This window comes from Urocitellus parryii, chromosome 4, assembly GCF_045843805.1.
Source record: "Urocitellus parryii isolate mUroPar1 chromosome 4, mUroPar1.hap1, whole genome shotgun sequence".
Lineage (NCBI taxonomy): Eukaryota > Metazoa > Chordata > Mammalia > Rodentia > Sciuridae > Urocitellus > Urocitellus parryii.
In genome coordinates this window covers 78,842,334-78,857,248 of record NC_135534.1, presented here as the reverse complement: position 1 = coordinate 78,857,248, position 14,915 = coordinate 78,842,334, and the positions used below count along the sequence as shown (strand labels likewise).

Genomic DNA, 14,915 nt, shown 5'->3' with positions numbered 1-14,915 from the left:
GAAACAATTCCAGGCAGATGTTGTAAATCAGCTAAACCCACTAATTTTAAAAAATACATGAAAAATCAAATCTTAAAAACTACAATAAAAAGAATATTGTTTATTTGAAGACGGTGTTTGGAGTATTCATTCTGTAGGGCACAAATGTTTCATCTGTTCATATATTTTAAGTAGTAGTAACAATAAGAATCAAGATTAACTTTTTTGAACATTTACTCTGCAAGGAAGGTCTGGGAGCTCTGCCATCATTAACTCCTTTTGCCTTAGTAATTCACCCTTGGAGACAGGTGCTCTCAGTAATCTATTTAGAAGTGAGGAATAGATGTAGAAAGCAATAACCTGAAGTCACATAAGAAGGAAGTGGCAGGGAGAGGAATAAATTCAGGAAGTCTGTTGTGAAAGGCCAGGCCATCACATTAGTCCAAGAGGAGGAGGAAATGATGGGTGAAATGCACCCCTGTAAATGAACTTAGGACAATGTAGCTCAGACACATGGACAAAGAAGTATAAATGCCAAACTAACTCCATCAAAGTGCTATATTTCAGAAGTTCAGTAGATTAGACAATTAAAAATAAAGGGAAGGGAGGGGGACAGAAATAGCAAAGACAATGGAACGAATTGGACATAACTTTCCAATGTTCAGATAGGAATACACAACCAGTGTAACTTCACATCATGTACAACCACAAGAATGAGACCAAAATTAGAATAAGTTATCGTCCATGTATGTACAATATGTCAAAATATACTCTACTGTCATGTATATGTAAAAGGGACAAATTTTAAACATTTTAAAAAATAGAAGCCAAAAATAGATAGATAAATAAGGTACTGTATTCCAATTGTTAACATGGCAAATCTACAATAAGTTTGTTCTCCTAAATTCTAACACATTAAGGAAAATATTCTAAAAGTTCACTCTTCACGTTTTTCTTTTTTTTTTTTCTTAGATGATACAATACCTTCATCTTTTTATTTTTTTAATGTGGTACTGAGGATTGAACACAGTACCTCACACATGCTAGGTGGGTGCTCTACCACTGAGCTACAACCCCAGCCAATCTTCACCTATTTATTTCTTCACTTTCAGCAACCATGCCATAAAAACTTACTTAATAAGAAATTAAGAATCCAGGATTGAGCAGGCAAGATACTGCTAAAGAGCATTATTTATTGAGAGAGGCAGTTTATAAAACAAATGACAATGATGAGTGCTGCAATGATATGGCCTCCCCGAAAAAGCAACATTTCAGGGGAGACTGTCAGGAAAAGAATTAAGCAGAGAGAGTGTGTTGAAGAGCAACTGAGTACAGAGAACAGCAGCTGTTGTTTTTGGTCAAGGAGCAGAAGGGATCAGTGAGGTGGAGTACAGTGTCAATGGGTTGCTTCATTGTCATGAAACTCAACTAGAAATGTCTCTTAGTTGGACTCTCTGCTTTTAAAAAAGCATACACATTATTCAAGACCTGTCTCAAATGCTTACCCCCTTTCTTACTGCTGGTCTCAAGTAGTTACTATTCTCCTCTTCAAACTGCCAAGAGCAGAATGATTAAATATCCCTTTTAGTACCTGATTATAAGCCAAGACTGATTTATTTTACCATATATGTGATCCATGAACTCCCAAATATAAGACCATTCCTTCCTAACCTCTGATTCCCCTGGATTCCTGAAAAGTTCAGAGAAGTATTCAGTTATGTACTGGACTTAATTGTTGAATTAAAGAAAAACTTAAAAATAAAAACATTTGGTGAAAGATGAAATCTTGGAAATCAGCATTTTTTTTTCAAAAGCATATGTGTATTATCATGAGAATAACTTTATATTCTAAATTATAAAACTATGCTCCTCATTTACTCATCAAAAGATATTAGATAAATTTCTGCTATATTTAAGATAATCTGGCATAGGTTATTATCATAGAATGCTGCTTCCCTGAATCAGCACTCTAGAGTATAAAGCAAATGGGGAAAAAAAAAAAAATTCTCTGACTTAGGGCTCACATACTTTCCAGAGTTAAAGGCAGCAGTGAGACAGACCAGAAGCATATTTCTTAAACATATGTTCAAGGGTTGCTTTCCTGGTTAGGATATAAATTGAATTGCTATCTCTAATACAATCATTTTTTATTTTTTTTAATGAGGACAACTACATTCACCTTCTATAGAGGAATCAGCATTAATATAGGCCACTCCACGATCTTGAAGGAGTCTGGAATTCTCCTATCACAAAAAGACAAGAAAAATCCACCTTTAAACATATCAACATAACCACCCTCCCATTAAATATAAATTTCTGAATGAAACAGGCCCATATTAACAAATTTAGCATATAAGACTCTCAAAAGAGAGTTGGCTTGAAAGAATTCAATGAAGGTTACCAGTTAGAAACAACAAACAAAACTTTAAAAAACTAACATTTAAGATGAAACTGTCCACATATTTACGTATACGGAAAAGAAGTGAATTTCTAAATCATACTGTAGTTTGTCCATAGATAAGTTTAAAAATTCTCTCAGCAAACATGCAATGACCTAGGAGACGTTTGAGTGAAAATCTTCCTACAAATATCTCATTATTGAAGTAGAAAATATTGACCCATTCACATTGAATAAGCTATTTCAAAATCAGCTTGAAAAATTTAAAAGTTGAATCCTGTAGACATGAAGTCAAGTTATCTTGTAGGATCACTCCACCTACTGGTAAATGTTGATAATTGAACACTTTTAGAACACTATCAGGAAGTATAGCAAAATGTTTTTGAGATATTAATGTAGATTTTGAGTCTCTAAAATATGTAATTTCCTAAGCATTCTGAATATAACATAAAAATGAAAATAAATATGTAACTCTGAATGATATAAATAATTTGAAAGGGGCAAATCAGATCCTGAAAACATTTAGGCTTTTTCTGATACCATCATAAATCTTTCTTGTAAAAAGCTTTACCACAGGGCTGAGGTTGTAGCTCAGTGGTAGACAGCTTGCCTAGCATGCCTGAGGCACTGGGATAGATCCTCAGCACCATATAAAAATGAAATAAAGATACTGTGTCCACCTTCAACTAAAAAAAAAAATATTATATATATATATATATATATATAAAAGCTTTACCCCACATTCTATGAAAACACTATTTCTGCTCCCCTCCCCCACCAAGGAAAATGAAAGTTTACAGTATATCAATTTATTTACTATTATGCTTCCAGAAAATAGAGATAAATTCAGAAAATAGAGATAAATTAATTTCAACAATTAACATTGTATCTCTAAAAAACAAAATTTAGATCTTTAGTGAAGATACTTTTTTCTTGAGTTTTGAGCAGGGATTTATCCCTTAAGATTTAAAAAAAAAAAAAAAAAAGCTTGAGCATTTTCTCACTGTATTCACCTGTTATTTTTACAGATTTAACTATTAAGTCCAAATTGCTTTGTTTTGGTTTGTTTTGTGGTGCTGGAGATCAAATCCCCGAACTTGTGCACACTAAGCCAGTGCTCTACAACTGATCTACATCCCAGGCCACTGCTTTGTTACTATAAAATATGAAATTTAACATTGTAGCAAATTATTCACTAACCTCTGCCCACTCAGTAGAACCAAGAAGACCAAATTCTTCTGCATCCCAGCTTGCAAACAAAATTGTTCTTCTAGGCCTCCATCCTAAAATATATATGTATATGTATATAAATACTGGGGAAAATACATACTGTACCCAAGACATTATAAAGGCCAAATGGGGGAAAATAAACAAATACAAAAAAAAAAAAAAGAAAGAAAGAAAGAAAAGAAAAAAATGAAAGCATCATTTGTTGATTAGGAAGGGTGAATTTTGAATTTAAGAATCATAATGGGCTAGGCTTTGTGGCTCATACTTATAATCCTAATAGCTCAGGAGGCTGAGACAGGAGAATCACAACTTCTAAGCAAATCTCAGCAACCATGAGGCACTAAAAATTCAGTGAGACCCTGTCTCTAAATAAAATTCTAAATAGGGCTGGGAATGTGGCTCAGTGGTCAAGTGCCCCTGAATTAATCTGTAGTAGCACCCCCCCAAAAAAAAATAATAATAATTTCCTTTTGTAAGATTTTAAAGGTGATTTGTCAAAATGAAATAGCATGATTAAAAAGGGAGAAATAAAGACACAATAATAGTCTTTAAAAAGCCATAAAATATTCTAATAAATTTTTGATAATTGGCTATGCATAGGAAGGCTTTCTGTTCTGCTTTCTGTTCTGCAGTTGCCTAAGTGGAAAGAAGATATTGCTAGGTGCAGCCAGTGTTCTGACAACCCATGGAACTGAAAAATCATTTCCAACTCCTCCCTGTGGTTCTGACATCACATAAACAGATGCTCAGTGTGATTTCACACCAGCCTCTGGTAGAATTAGTGAACAGGGACTCCATTAGCAACAGCAATGGCTGTTGCTGCTGAAATATGTGTAATTCAGTGGGGGAGGTCATGTGGCTGGGCAGTAAGACTCTAGCCTCAGTGTTAAAGAAAGATCTTGTTCAAATCTTGATTCTCTCACTTACAAGAGGTGTCATGAGGTGAGTTATTCAAACTGACCAAGTCTATCTCCTCATCACACCAGGATAACAGAGTAAATGTGAAGTCACTACTTGACTATTGGGGGTTAAATGGAGCAATGCTCAAAAAGCACCTAGTGATCACAAAATTCTAAGCTGTCATTGTCAGTAAATATTTCATGTGTATTTATTAGGAATATTTATCCTGGCTTATGTTTATATTTTAGTTGCTAAATAAGCTATATTAAAATGTGTCTACACACACATACACACATCCCAAAAAAGAATGCTTATCCTATAGCTGTTGAATTTAACGTCCTGTTTTTATCAAGATTTTAACAGCATTATTCAAATTTCCTATTATTATTCCTTATAATTTCATTGTTTCAGCATACTCTATAATTGCCACAGACATGTTTTGCATTTATCATAGGGATTTTCCAGTGTCATATCAAATCATGAAACTTTAATGTGTGGGAGAGTCAAACTAAGGATTGAACCTAGGGGGCACTTAATCAGTAAGTCACATCCCCAGCCCTTTTTTACATTTTTATTTAGAGACACAGTCTCACTAAATTGTTTAGGGACTTACTAAGGCTTTGAATTTGTGATTCTTTGTCTCAGCCTCCTGAACTCCTGGGATTATAGATGTACACCATGATGCCTGACTAAAATCATAAAGTTTTTTTGTAATAAGATTAAACACTACTAATTTATTTAATATGTAAATTCAGGTCTCCATTGGTTTATTTTCTTAAAACCTAAGATATTTCTGTGGAGAAGAGAATGGAGAACCCTTGTATTTCATTTTAATTAGAGACAACATGGTTTTGTGAACCAGTACCCAGAAATTTCAGTCTAAACTCTGATTTTCTCACTGGGCCACATATTACCTACATGACCCTGGGGAAATTATTTAATTCTCTAAACTTGGTTAACTTATCTGTAAAAGAAATACTAAAATAACTACATAAACATCTCCCTGGTTGTTATAAAGTCAAAATGAGTCATTTATATGAGAACACTGTTTCTCAAAGAAAATAAATAGCATGCAAACTAAACATACTTTCACTGTTGTTTTTACTGTTGCTTAAATATAATGTTTGCATCTTATAGCGCTCAGACACCTGGTTTGCAGGGTCAGAAAAGAGAATAGACTTGCTGCTCTCAAGGTATAAAAATTACTTTGAAAATCATTAAAACTACATTTTTTATTTTGGTTTTCATATGAAGATTCTAAAATGACTGAATCAGTGATTCTAAGCATATGGATGAGAATAGGAGAGAACAGACACCCTACAGGGAGCAGAATCCCATTAGACAGCCAGATTAGTATTTCTCTGGGCATAGCTTCTATATCCTTAGTCTTCATGACCTGAGGAGTGAGACTGAAGGAGCCCAGGAATTTCTGTTTGCAGCTCTCTGACAGGAAAGCTTTGGCTTATGACCTTTTATGGAAGAACCTGGCTACATCATCTTGGTTACCAAGAGCAGCCAAGAACAGTGCAATTACTTCATGTTAGATTATCATTTAATTCATGCTACCAATAATACCATAGTCTGTAATAAATTAAAATTAATAAATAAATTATCTAATAATAATGGCTGTCTTCTATTTTGATCAATATATAGTAACAGCTAAGATGGTATTTTCAAATTAACACTACAGAAGACTTAGTTGAGAATTCAAAGAGACTGTTCTTTTAATTTTTGTTTATATTACCTTCCTTTTTCAGTTTTCCAAAGCTCCTCACAATTTCATGAACAACAGCTGCTCCACTCTGAGGGTCAATGCCCCCAAAGACCCATGAGTCTCGGTGACCTCCAAGAATGACATATCTGTCTAGAAACCAACATTGCAAGGCTGTGGCTTTAGGTCAATAATGGAGTAAATTGCAAATGATTCAACAATATCTAAACACGAAGCACTCACAACTCAAGAAAAATAGCAAGTTTCTTGAAATCTTGTGCAAATGTGCTGTTTGATCTGATTTTAATATGTTTCCTCTATATGAAGAAAGTATGAATGTGATAGAGAAAATGCATACCTCAATATATTACTGTAATCAAAAGTATATGAACAATTATATACATTTATCTTTATCCACCTTTTCAATTCTCTATTACTCTCTCTTACCTTACCACTATCCATCCAACATTTTCAGAGTGAAAAAACACAGTTCTGTACTTTCTACTCTTACAAATTTTCAAGGTACAGGTCCTAATTTTTCCTCTCTCAACTTTTATCTCTCATAGAAAAAAGGGAATTGCTCTGTCTACCCAGTTCTCAGGGCAACTTTCCACATCTGATAAAACACAGATTACAATTGAATGTATGGCTCTCCTTACAAAGTAGGGGCCCCTCATCCCAGGTCTTTATTATTCTTTCAGTCCCAATGTTTAGCACATTGCCCATACAAAATAAGATGCAATTAAGAGCTAGTTATACATTGTTCAGTACTCACTAGAAGGATATTAACATTCTTGATCCCTTATAAGAAGAAGCCTATAAAATTTACTTTTATCTATTTTAGTAAGAAATGTACAACCAATTAGTTCCAATGGAACTGAAATGTACTAAACTAAGGCTATATATAAAATATATTAATCAGCAGATCATTTGAAAAACTATGGAATGCATGTGTCTAGATATTGTCAATTACTTTAGTTGTAGAAAATAACATTCTAGAAAGAATTCATTAACTTAAGGTTATCATAGTTTTCTCAGTTTTTCCTTTTGTGCAGATGTTTGTAGTCATCATTAAAACATTTCCTTATGTAAAATATATGGCAATCAAATCAAGAAAACTAAGAGAAACACCTCAAAAGTCTCTCCCTGCCCATCTTGCTTTAATTCTTTGACTGAAACACTCATAGTTTATCACTCACTTCAGTCATCCACCCAAGCTAGGTCCACTTTTCTTTTCTTCACAACATGTATAACAATATCATATTGCATTTCATATAATTTACCTGGTTCCATGGCTCCTCTGAGAGTACCAATCACATTGTAAATCCTTGTCACTTCACTTTTGGAATGGATGTGCATCTTGACTTTTCTAAAGCAAAGAGAAAGGGTACATTCTCAAAAATACTGGTTATCAAATTAACACCACAATTTTTACATCTTCTTTCATTGTTTAAATTACACTAGCCATTTTTTTCTAGTTGTAGTTGGACACATTACCTTTATTTTATTTATTTCTATGTGGTGCTGAGGCTGGAAACCAGGCCTCGAATGTGCTAGTGGAGCACTCTACTGTTGAGCCACAAGCCCTCTAAAAGTGTGGCCCACTTCAACCTCTAGTTTTTTTTCCTACTGGTGCTATAAACATTTTACTTTTTATGTCATTCTCTACAATTTTAGTCTCTTAAAAGATCTGTATTAAAGAGTTAAATTAAAATATTCTCTTAACTGTGTAGAGAAGTTTCCAGTAAAGCCAGGACCCACATTATAAGGCACTTTGAGACCTCCTTTCCAGCTGCTATCTGGTGGTGCTGAGCCACCCATGTGTCTGTTGGACCAAAAAAGGGAAAAAAAAATATCATTATTAGCTGGAGGAAAACTTTTACTTTATTCAACAAGTTATAAGTGTCAATGAATTTACTTTCTTGAGCATTTGTTTACAATAGCTTCTATGAGAGAGGTGTCATGTAAAACATTTTGAATATAGTATGCCATTTAATCCTTACTACAAGCCTTATAAAGTAGGTTCCATTATTTTTCCCAATTCACAGATGAGAAGCATGAGGCTAAGTGTGATTAGGTAACATGCACAAAGTTTTGTGCTGATAAGTGGTACAGCTGAGATTTAAATTATCAACTAGAATTTGAACTTTGTGCTACTACTCTCAAGAGTACATGTTAGAAGTGCTCTCCAGAGTATGCTCTGAATAAAAAGCTTGATGTATAACTCTTTGGAATTTTCCCTGATAAATATACTCCCAAATCTTTGTACTGTCATCTCTTACAAAGTGTGTTTTCACATAACTATCTGGTAAAAAAGGAAGATCAAAGAAAATAATTTTACTTTAGTCATATGTCCCTAAAAGCTTCGTGCTTTTTATTTTATTTTATTTTGTTTTTAATTTGAAAAGGTAGAAGGATTCATGTGGACAGCTATACATGCTATCAGCTCACTGTAATCTTTTAGTAGGAGACTGAGAAAAGTAATATGGTAATTTTTATAAAATGGTGTGATTCTTGTCATTTCCCTTCAATACAGCTACCTTTACTGTATCAGAGTAAGGGTTGACTTCTTGGGTTGGGCATGAAATAAAACATATTTTAACTGAACAGCAGCAGATAGATGAATGTGGTCCAAGACAAACTTAGAAAACTGAAAATGCAATGTGAGCAATTTCTACCTCTACTATAAATAGATTTTGATGAAAATCTAGTTGTAGGGCAGAAACAGTCTTTGAGAGTAAATACATCCTATTTCCCCCCGATCTCACTAGGAAGTTTGGCTAATAAATAGAATTTCAAGCAATAGTAATTTATTTTTGTACAATAAATTTCACACAAAATAATCTAGTACTATGAAGAGGATTTTTACATTGTTAGAAAACATAATCCATAGTTAAAACAGCAAATATTAAATATGCAAAGAAGTTGTAGGAGGCAAGGGAAGAATATACATATACATGATCATATACAAAATATTTCTCCAATATTATTAACATTAACATTAACATTCATAGAAATGAATAAAAGGAAATTTTTTTACTGTAAATCGTTTCAAGTTATAACTTTTTCAATGTATTTCCTTTTCAAAATAAACATGAAAAGCAAAAAAAAATGCAAATTCATCAAGAAGAAAAATAGGCAATTGTGTATTATAACATAAAAAAGAAAATAAATAGTCCCTTTTCTTACAAAACAATAAAATATGCTGTAATGGTGATGGTCCCTCAAGGACAGGTAAACAGACAACAGAACATTAAAAAAATGGTTATGTGTAAGAATCTAATAACAGATAAAGGATATATCACACATTCACAAAGAACAGAGGTTTTAGTCAAACTCTATAAAGATATCAGATAATACGAATAAATTTTGAAAAGATCTCTGAAAGGATTTGATAGATGTTAGATATTCTGTAAATATTTATAAATAGTAGTGACTTAAATCTGTTTCCTATAGCATATTTATTTTTATTTGACCATTTGTGAAACATTTATTGTCTACCTTTCTAAATGTACTTTGTTCTACTTGACAAGGAATGTAACTAGGTATAACACATGATCATTCCACCAAAAAGTTCCCAAGTCACTCAGAAGGTGGTACATATAAAACCAACTATGATATGAAATAGAACATGACAGATAATATACAGAGTTCTACAAAATAAGCACAAAAAGGATTAATGCAACTTGTTGGATCAGGAACAACTTTCTAAAGGAGATTTCACTTTGTTATATTTTAAAGGATAAGCAAGACATAGGAATGGGAAGGTGAAGGAAAAGGCACTCAAGGGACAAGATATAATATAGAGAGGCAGGAAGGCAGAGAACTATGGAGCAAGTGTAAGGCTTAGTGACAAGTCTGGCTGGAGTATGATTAAGGTACCTAAGAGAAAAGCTTGAAAAGTACTGGAACTTGGTTTCTGGGAAGATGATTTAGCCTCCTGCTAAATGCAACTAAAATTCCTGTTGGCAGGAGTGTGTAAATGAGACAGAAGATCTCAGAAATTATTATATTCCAAATTAACAAGTGAATTACAACTCCAACAGAGAAAATGTGGACTGTAGCTTTTGAATCACCTCTTTTAAAGCCCTCTGTTCCTGCAGATGGGCAGAATCAGTGTCTGGGACAGGAGTCCCCTGTGTTTCTCCTTTCCTTTGCTAGCAAAGCAATAAACTCTTTTTCCTTTTTCTCAAAACTGTGTCCCTCATTATTGGATTGGCATCAGGGACCAGGACTGAGCTTTCAGAAACAGTTTCATGCATTCTTTCCCTAATTACAAACACAAAATGGGTTCATTTTTAAACTTTTATATAACTTGGACCATCTTATACATTGATTTGAAATTTTCCTTTTTAACTCAATAGTGTATCACAATCATGTTCCATATCATTGAATATTATACAATATTCTTATATCTATTAGTGACTTCATTTACTATCATAGTCAGTAACATATTTGACTACTTATTGATTGTTGAAGTTTTATTTTGATTCTAGAATATTACAAGTTATGCTACAATTACTATCACTGTCTAAATTCATAAATTCTTAGATTTTATTTATTAATATGTTTATATAAATCCATAGTTCATACTGTACTCAAAAATTGTACCTGATCCTAAATCACAACTGATGTGACAGAGTTAAAGCCCTGTTATGGTTTAGATGTTAGGTGTACCCCAAAAACTTATGTGTGAAAAAAATGGGATAAGGTTTAGAGATGAATTTTTGGGGTTATAAGAGGTTTACCCTAATTAGTGAATTAATCCACTGATAGGAATTAACTGGGTAGTAACTGTTAATCCCTGGAAGGGATTACAGTGTGGCTAGATAGGGGTTGGTCCCTGGGGTCAGCCTTCCCTTTTTGTCCTTGTTGTGTCTGTCTGTCTGTCTATCTGTCTCTGTCTGTCTCTCTCTCTCTCTCTCTCTCTCTCTCTCTCTCTCTCCCCCTCCCCACCCCCATTCTCCTTCTCTCTCTCTTTCTCCTTCCCCTTCCTCCCTCCCTCCTTCCCCATATGAAGTCCATGACCACTTTCTCCATGATATTCTGCCTCAAGCCCCAAGGAATGGAGCCAGCCATCTATGGACTGAGACTGAGTCCCCAGATAAACTTTTCATCCTCTAATTGTTCTCATCAGGTCCTCTGGTTACTGCAGCAAAAAAAAAAAAAAAAAAAAAAAAAAAAAAGATGACTAAAACATGGGCCAAAGGGAAAAACAAAACAAATCCAGGGTACTTCCTTAACCTCCTCTTAAATTGGACACATACCTCCAAATCTCCAGATATCAGCCTGGTCACCTATATAAATGAGGGCCTTGCATGCTAGGTCATAAAACGCTTTCTCATAGATACTAGAATACAAGGAGTAAGAATGCTTTGTACTCAAAGAAGAAAAAGGACAGACTGGCCAGATATTTTGGTCTTTACCAACTTCACTTTCAGAAAAATCAGTGGCATCTCCTTTCCTAAAAGGCAAGAAGGGACATTCAGATAGGAAAAAAAATGGGGCAAGAAAGGGGAAAGCTTTCCAATGCTAGGCTAAACAGTAACATATTTGAAGAAGATTCAATAATGAAAGCAGAGAAAGAAAGGGAAGAGAATAAAAACACAATGGAAGTATTTCTCACTTTATTTTATTCTGGGTCCTTCAAAAAAAAAGAAATAAGCAATACAGATGAGTAAGAGATTTATTAGGGGAAAAGACTATGATTTACTAAGGGCAAAATGGGAGCTAGGGAAGCCTCATAAAGTCAGCAGACTGCAGTGCAGATCTGATGCAAAGTAAAGGAGAAAGGGAAGGAAGAAGAGGAAGATGGGGCCATGGTGCAGCTTCTATTTGAGCTTATCAACAGGTCCTCAAGTCAAAGTTTCATATCTGAGGAGTCCTGTGGTTCCAGAACGAGTCTGTCTAAGCACCCTACCACACTCAGCAGTAGATTTCAAAGCATAATGGCTGGAGCAATTGATCAATTATGCTCCCTGCAGTTAGAGATCAGAAAGGCTCCTTTAGGTGACTGGCAAACATTGGATAATCATATAATATAAATCATATAATGTAAATTCCAGAACAAAACCATTATTCTATAAAATCATGATACATGCTCTACCCATCTCAGAGACAATCAATACAGAAAAAAAATGAAGATAAAACTACCAATCATGGGAAATAACCAAGTAGTCAATTATTTATTCTTGCAAACTTACTCAAGGAGTCTTTGTGCATCATAGTATCCAATTGGATGAACAGGAATATTTGGAAGACCAACAGCTTCTGTAATATCATGCCTATAAGCATATTCTGAAACAATAACAACAAAAAGAAACACATTTCCAATAAAAACTCAATTCCTTTCAAGTGGATGTCTATAAATGATATTGAACACATTCTCATTTTGATCTATTGGAAATCGTTAAAGAAAACTGATAATTCCAAATGTTACCAAGAACATAAAGCAACTAAACTCTCCTACATTGCTTTTAAGAGTATAAATTAGACAATGACTTGGGATAATTCTTTTGAAAGGGACCTTTAGCAGAAATGTGCACTATGGCACAGCAATTCCACTGCTAGGTATTCACCTTAAAAAGATGAAAATATATGTGCAAAAAAAAAAACCTTACAAAATGTTTAAATCAGCCACATTTACATCATCTAACAAATTTCTGACCACAGGAGAATAAATAATTCTTGTATAATCCAACAATAGAATGCCATTCCGTTGTTAAAAGGAACAGGTTACTGGTATGCAAAATAATATGGAAAATCTAAACTCATTATACTGAGAGAAATATGTGAAACAAAAAAGAGCATCTACTGTCTGATTCCATTTATATGAACATCAAAATGAGGCAAACTAATGTAAGATGCTAGATATCAAAATGTCATTGCTTTGGGGGGATGAAGTGCAAATTGACTGGGAAAGAGCATAGGGGAACACTCTGAACATCATAAAAATGTCGTTTAATTTTGGGTGACATGAATGCATACAATTTTCAAAGTTCATTGAACTGGAGTTGGAGACATGGTTCAGTATAGGGTGCTTGCCTAGCACATGAACCAGACCATAAGACCCTGCATTCAATACCCAGTGCTGCAAAAACAAAATTTAAAATAGAAAAATACATTGAACTGAATTTAAGATCTGTGCATTTTATTGCATATAAATTTTACTGCAAAATAATATTCTGACATTTATTCAGGCTTAAGAAAAATTAGGTCTATATTTTCCTTCCCCTCTCCCCACCAGGTTTTGAAATTATCTAATAAGAAACTTATCTCAAAAACTTATTATTCTCTTGGGCAGAATGACATAATGATATGCTGTGTAGGGGGCGATGTTTTCAACAAAAGGGGGGTGTTAGACAGATGAAACAAAGTTGACAATATGTTGGTGACTATCTTTGCTTTGGATATGTTAGAACTATTCCATAGTAGAAACTAAAATTAAAAGGAAGTGGTAAACTTAAAGGCACCCAAGGAGTTGAATAAATGCTAGCTTCCAAAGGATAACATGGGTTCCCCCAAAATCCCATCATTTAAATGTGAAGATAATCAACAGAAACATTCCAGTTAATCTCATTTTATTTGGAAGAAGTTGCATTTTTTTAAACTTGAGAATAAAAAGGTGGAAAAACTTTAGACAGATTCATATGGTTTTACTATATGGTAATGTGTATTCTTTTTTAAAAAAGCAAAGAATCTATGACAATGTACCATATTCTCAGAAGAGTTGCAAAGCAAAACAGTACATAAGCTTCAGAGGAATCCACGATTTGATGGAAAACCCAGATAAAGAGTAAATATGTAAATGACAAAGATGCTTTGGCCAACTAATTTATGCAAATTTAGTTAATTTGCAACTACCTAAACTAAATGATTACATATTTTTGTACACATGTTCAGATAGTTGAGTACACCTAAAATAATTGAGCTCCTTTTATTAATGTTTTACAAGGTGGCATTTCAGCACAAGTACACAGACTCTGCAGCCAGAGTACCTGAATTAGAATCCCACTCCCTGCTAAGTAGTTGTTTATCTCTTGCAGACAGCTTACCTCTTCTAGTCACAGTTTCCTCCCCTGGCAACAGAGATAATGCCTCCTGGCTTTTGGGGTTGTTGATGCATGTACAGTGCTGGCATGTAGGAGATACTCCTTCACATCCATCACTGCTATCATCATGCAGCAACAGAGACAAGTGTCTAGGACTGGGGTAATAGCTCAGTGGTAGTGTGTTTGCATAGCACCTGTAATACCCTGGGTTCAGTCCTCAGCACCCCATAAAAATAAATAAAATAAAAGGTATTGTGTCCACCTACAACTAACAAAAATATTTTTTAAAAAAGATAGGTGTCTTTCAGGGGTTCTAGATTCTATCTTTTCATTTAAAGATGTTATAAAATTTTCTCTTCTCTTTCTCTGGTCAATGGTAAAAGCAAAAAAAAAAATCTGTGCGAACTATGAATTTAGGGTAAATGTATTTGACAATAAAACCAATATAGCCTGAAGTTATTTGATAGCAAAACTCACTTGAGCAGATGAGTCTATTTATATTCTATATTTACCCCACTTAGTATCAGCATTCATACAGTTTGATGCAAATAATGTTTATATACTGGTTTCTGGTGTTCTGTTCCAGCCTCCCAAGTAGGTATTATGAATTATATGGTATATGTACCATGTTACTTTTTAAACAATT

The 14,915-nt window shown here is 34.0% G+C and overlaps 1 protein-coding gene across 3 annotated transcripts in view; it reads right to left on the bottom strand.

The window, feature by feature from the left end:
• The window catches only part of LOC113191694 (Putative N-acetylated-alpha-linked acidic dipeptidase), a 46,472-nt gene that overhangs the window by 12,773 nt on the left and 18,784 nt on the right, over positions 1 to 14,915 (bottom strand). For 2 of the 3 annotated variants that reach the window (XM_077797675.1, XM_077797676.1), the window contains exons 7-12: positions 12,422 to 12,515; positions 7,945 to 8,043; positions 7,502 to 7,587; positions 6,252 to 6,371; positions 3,578 to 3,660; positions 2,159 to 2,222 (exon numbers count right to left, since the gene is read on the bottom strand). In XM_077797675.1, coding sequence (XP_077653801.1) covers positions 2,159 to 2,222; positions 3,578 to 3,660; positions 6,252 to 6,371; positions 7,502 to 7,587; positions 7,945 to 8,043; positions 12,422 to 12,515 — 546 coding nt within the window. The remainder of the gene's footprint in view (positions 1 to 2,158; positions 2,223 to 3,577; positions 3,661 to 6,251; positions 6,372 to 7,501; positions 7,588 to 7,944; positions 8,044 to 12,421; positions 12,516 to 14,915) is intronic. The other variant, XM_077797677.1, reaches the window with a different exon arrangement.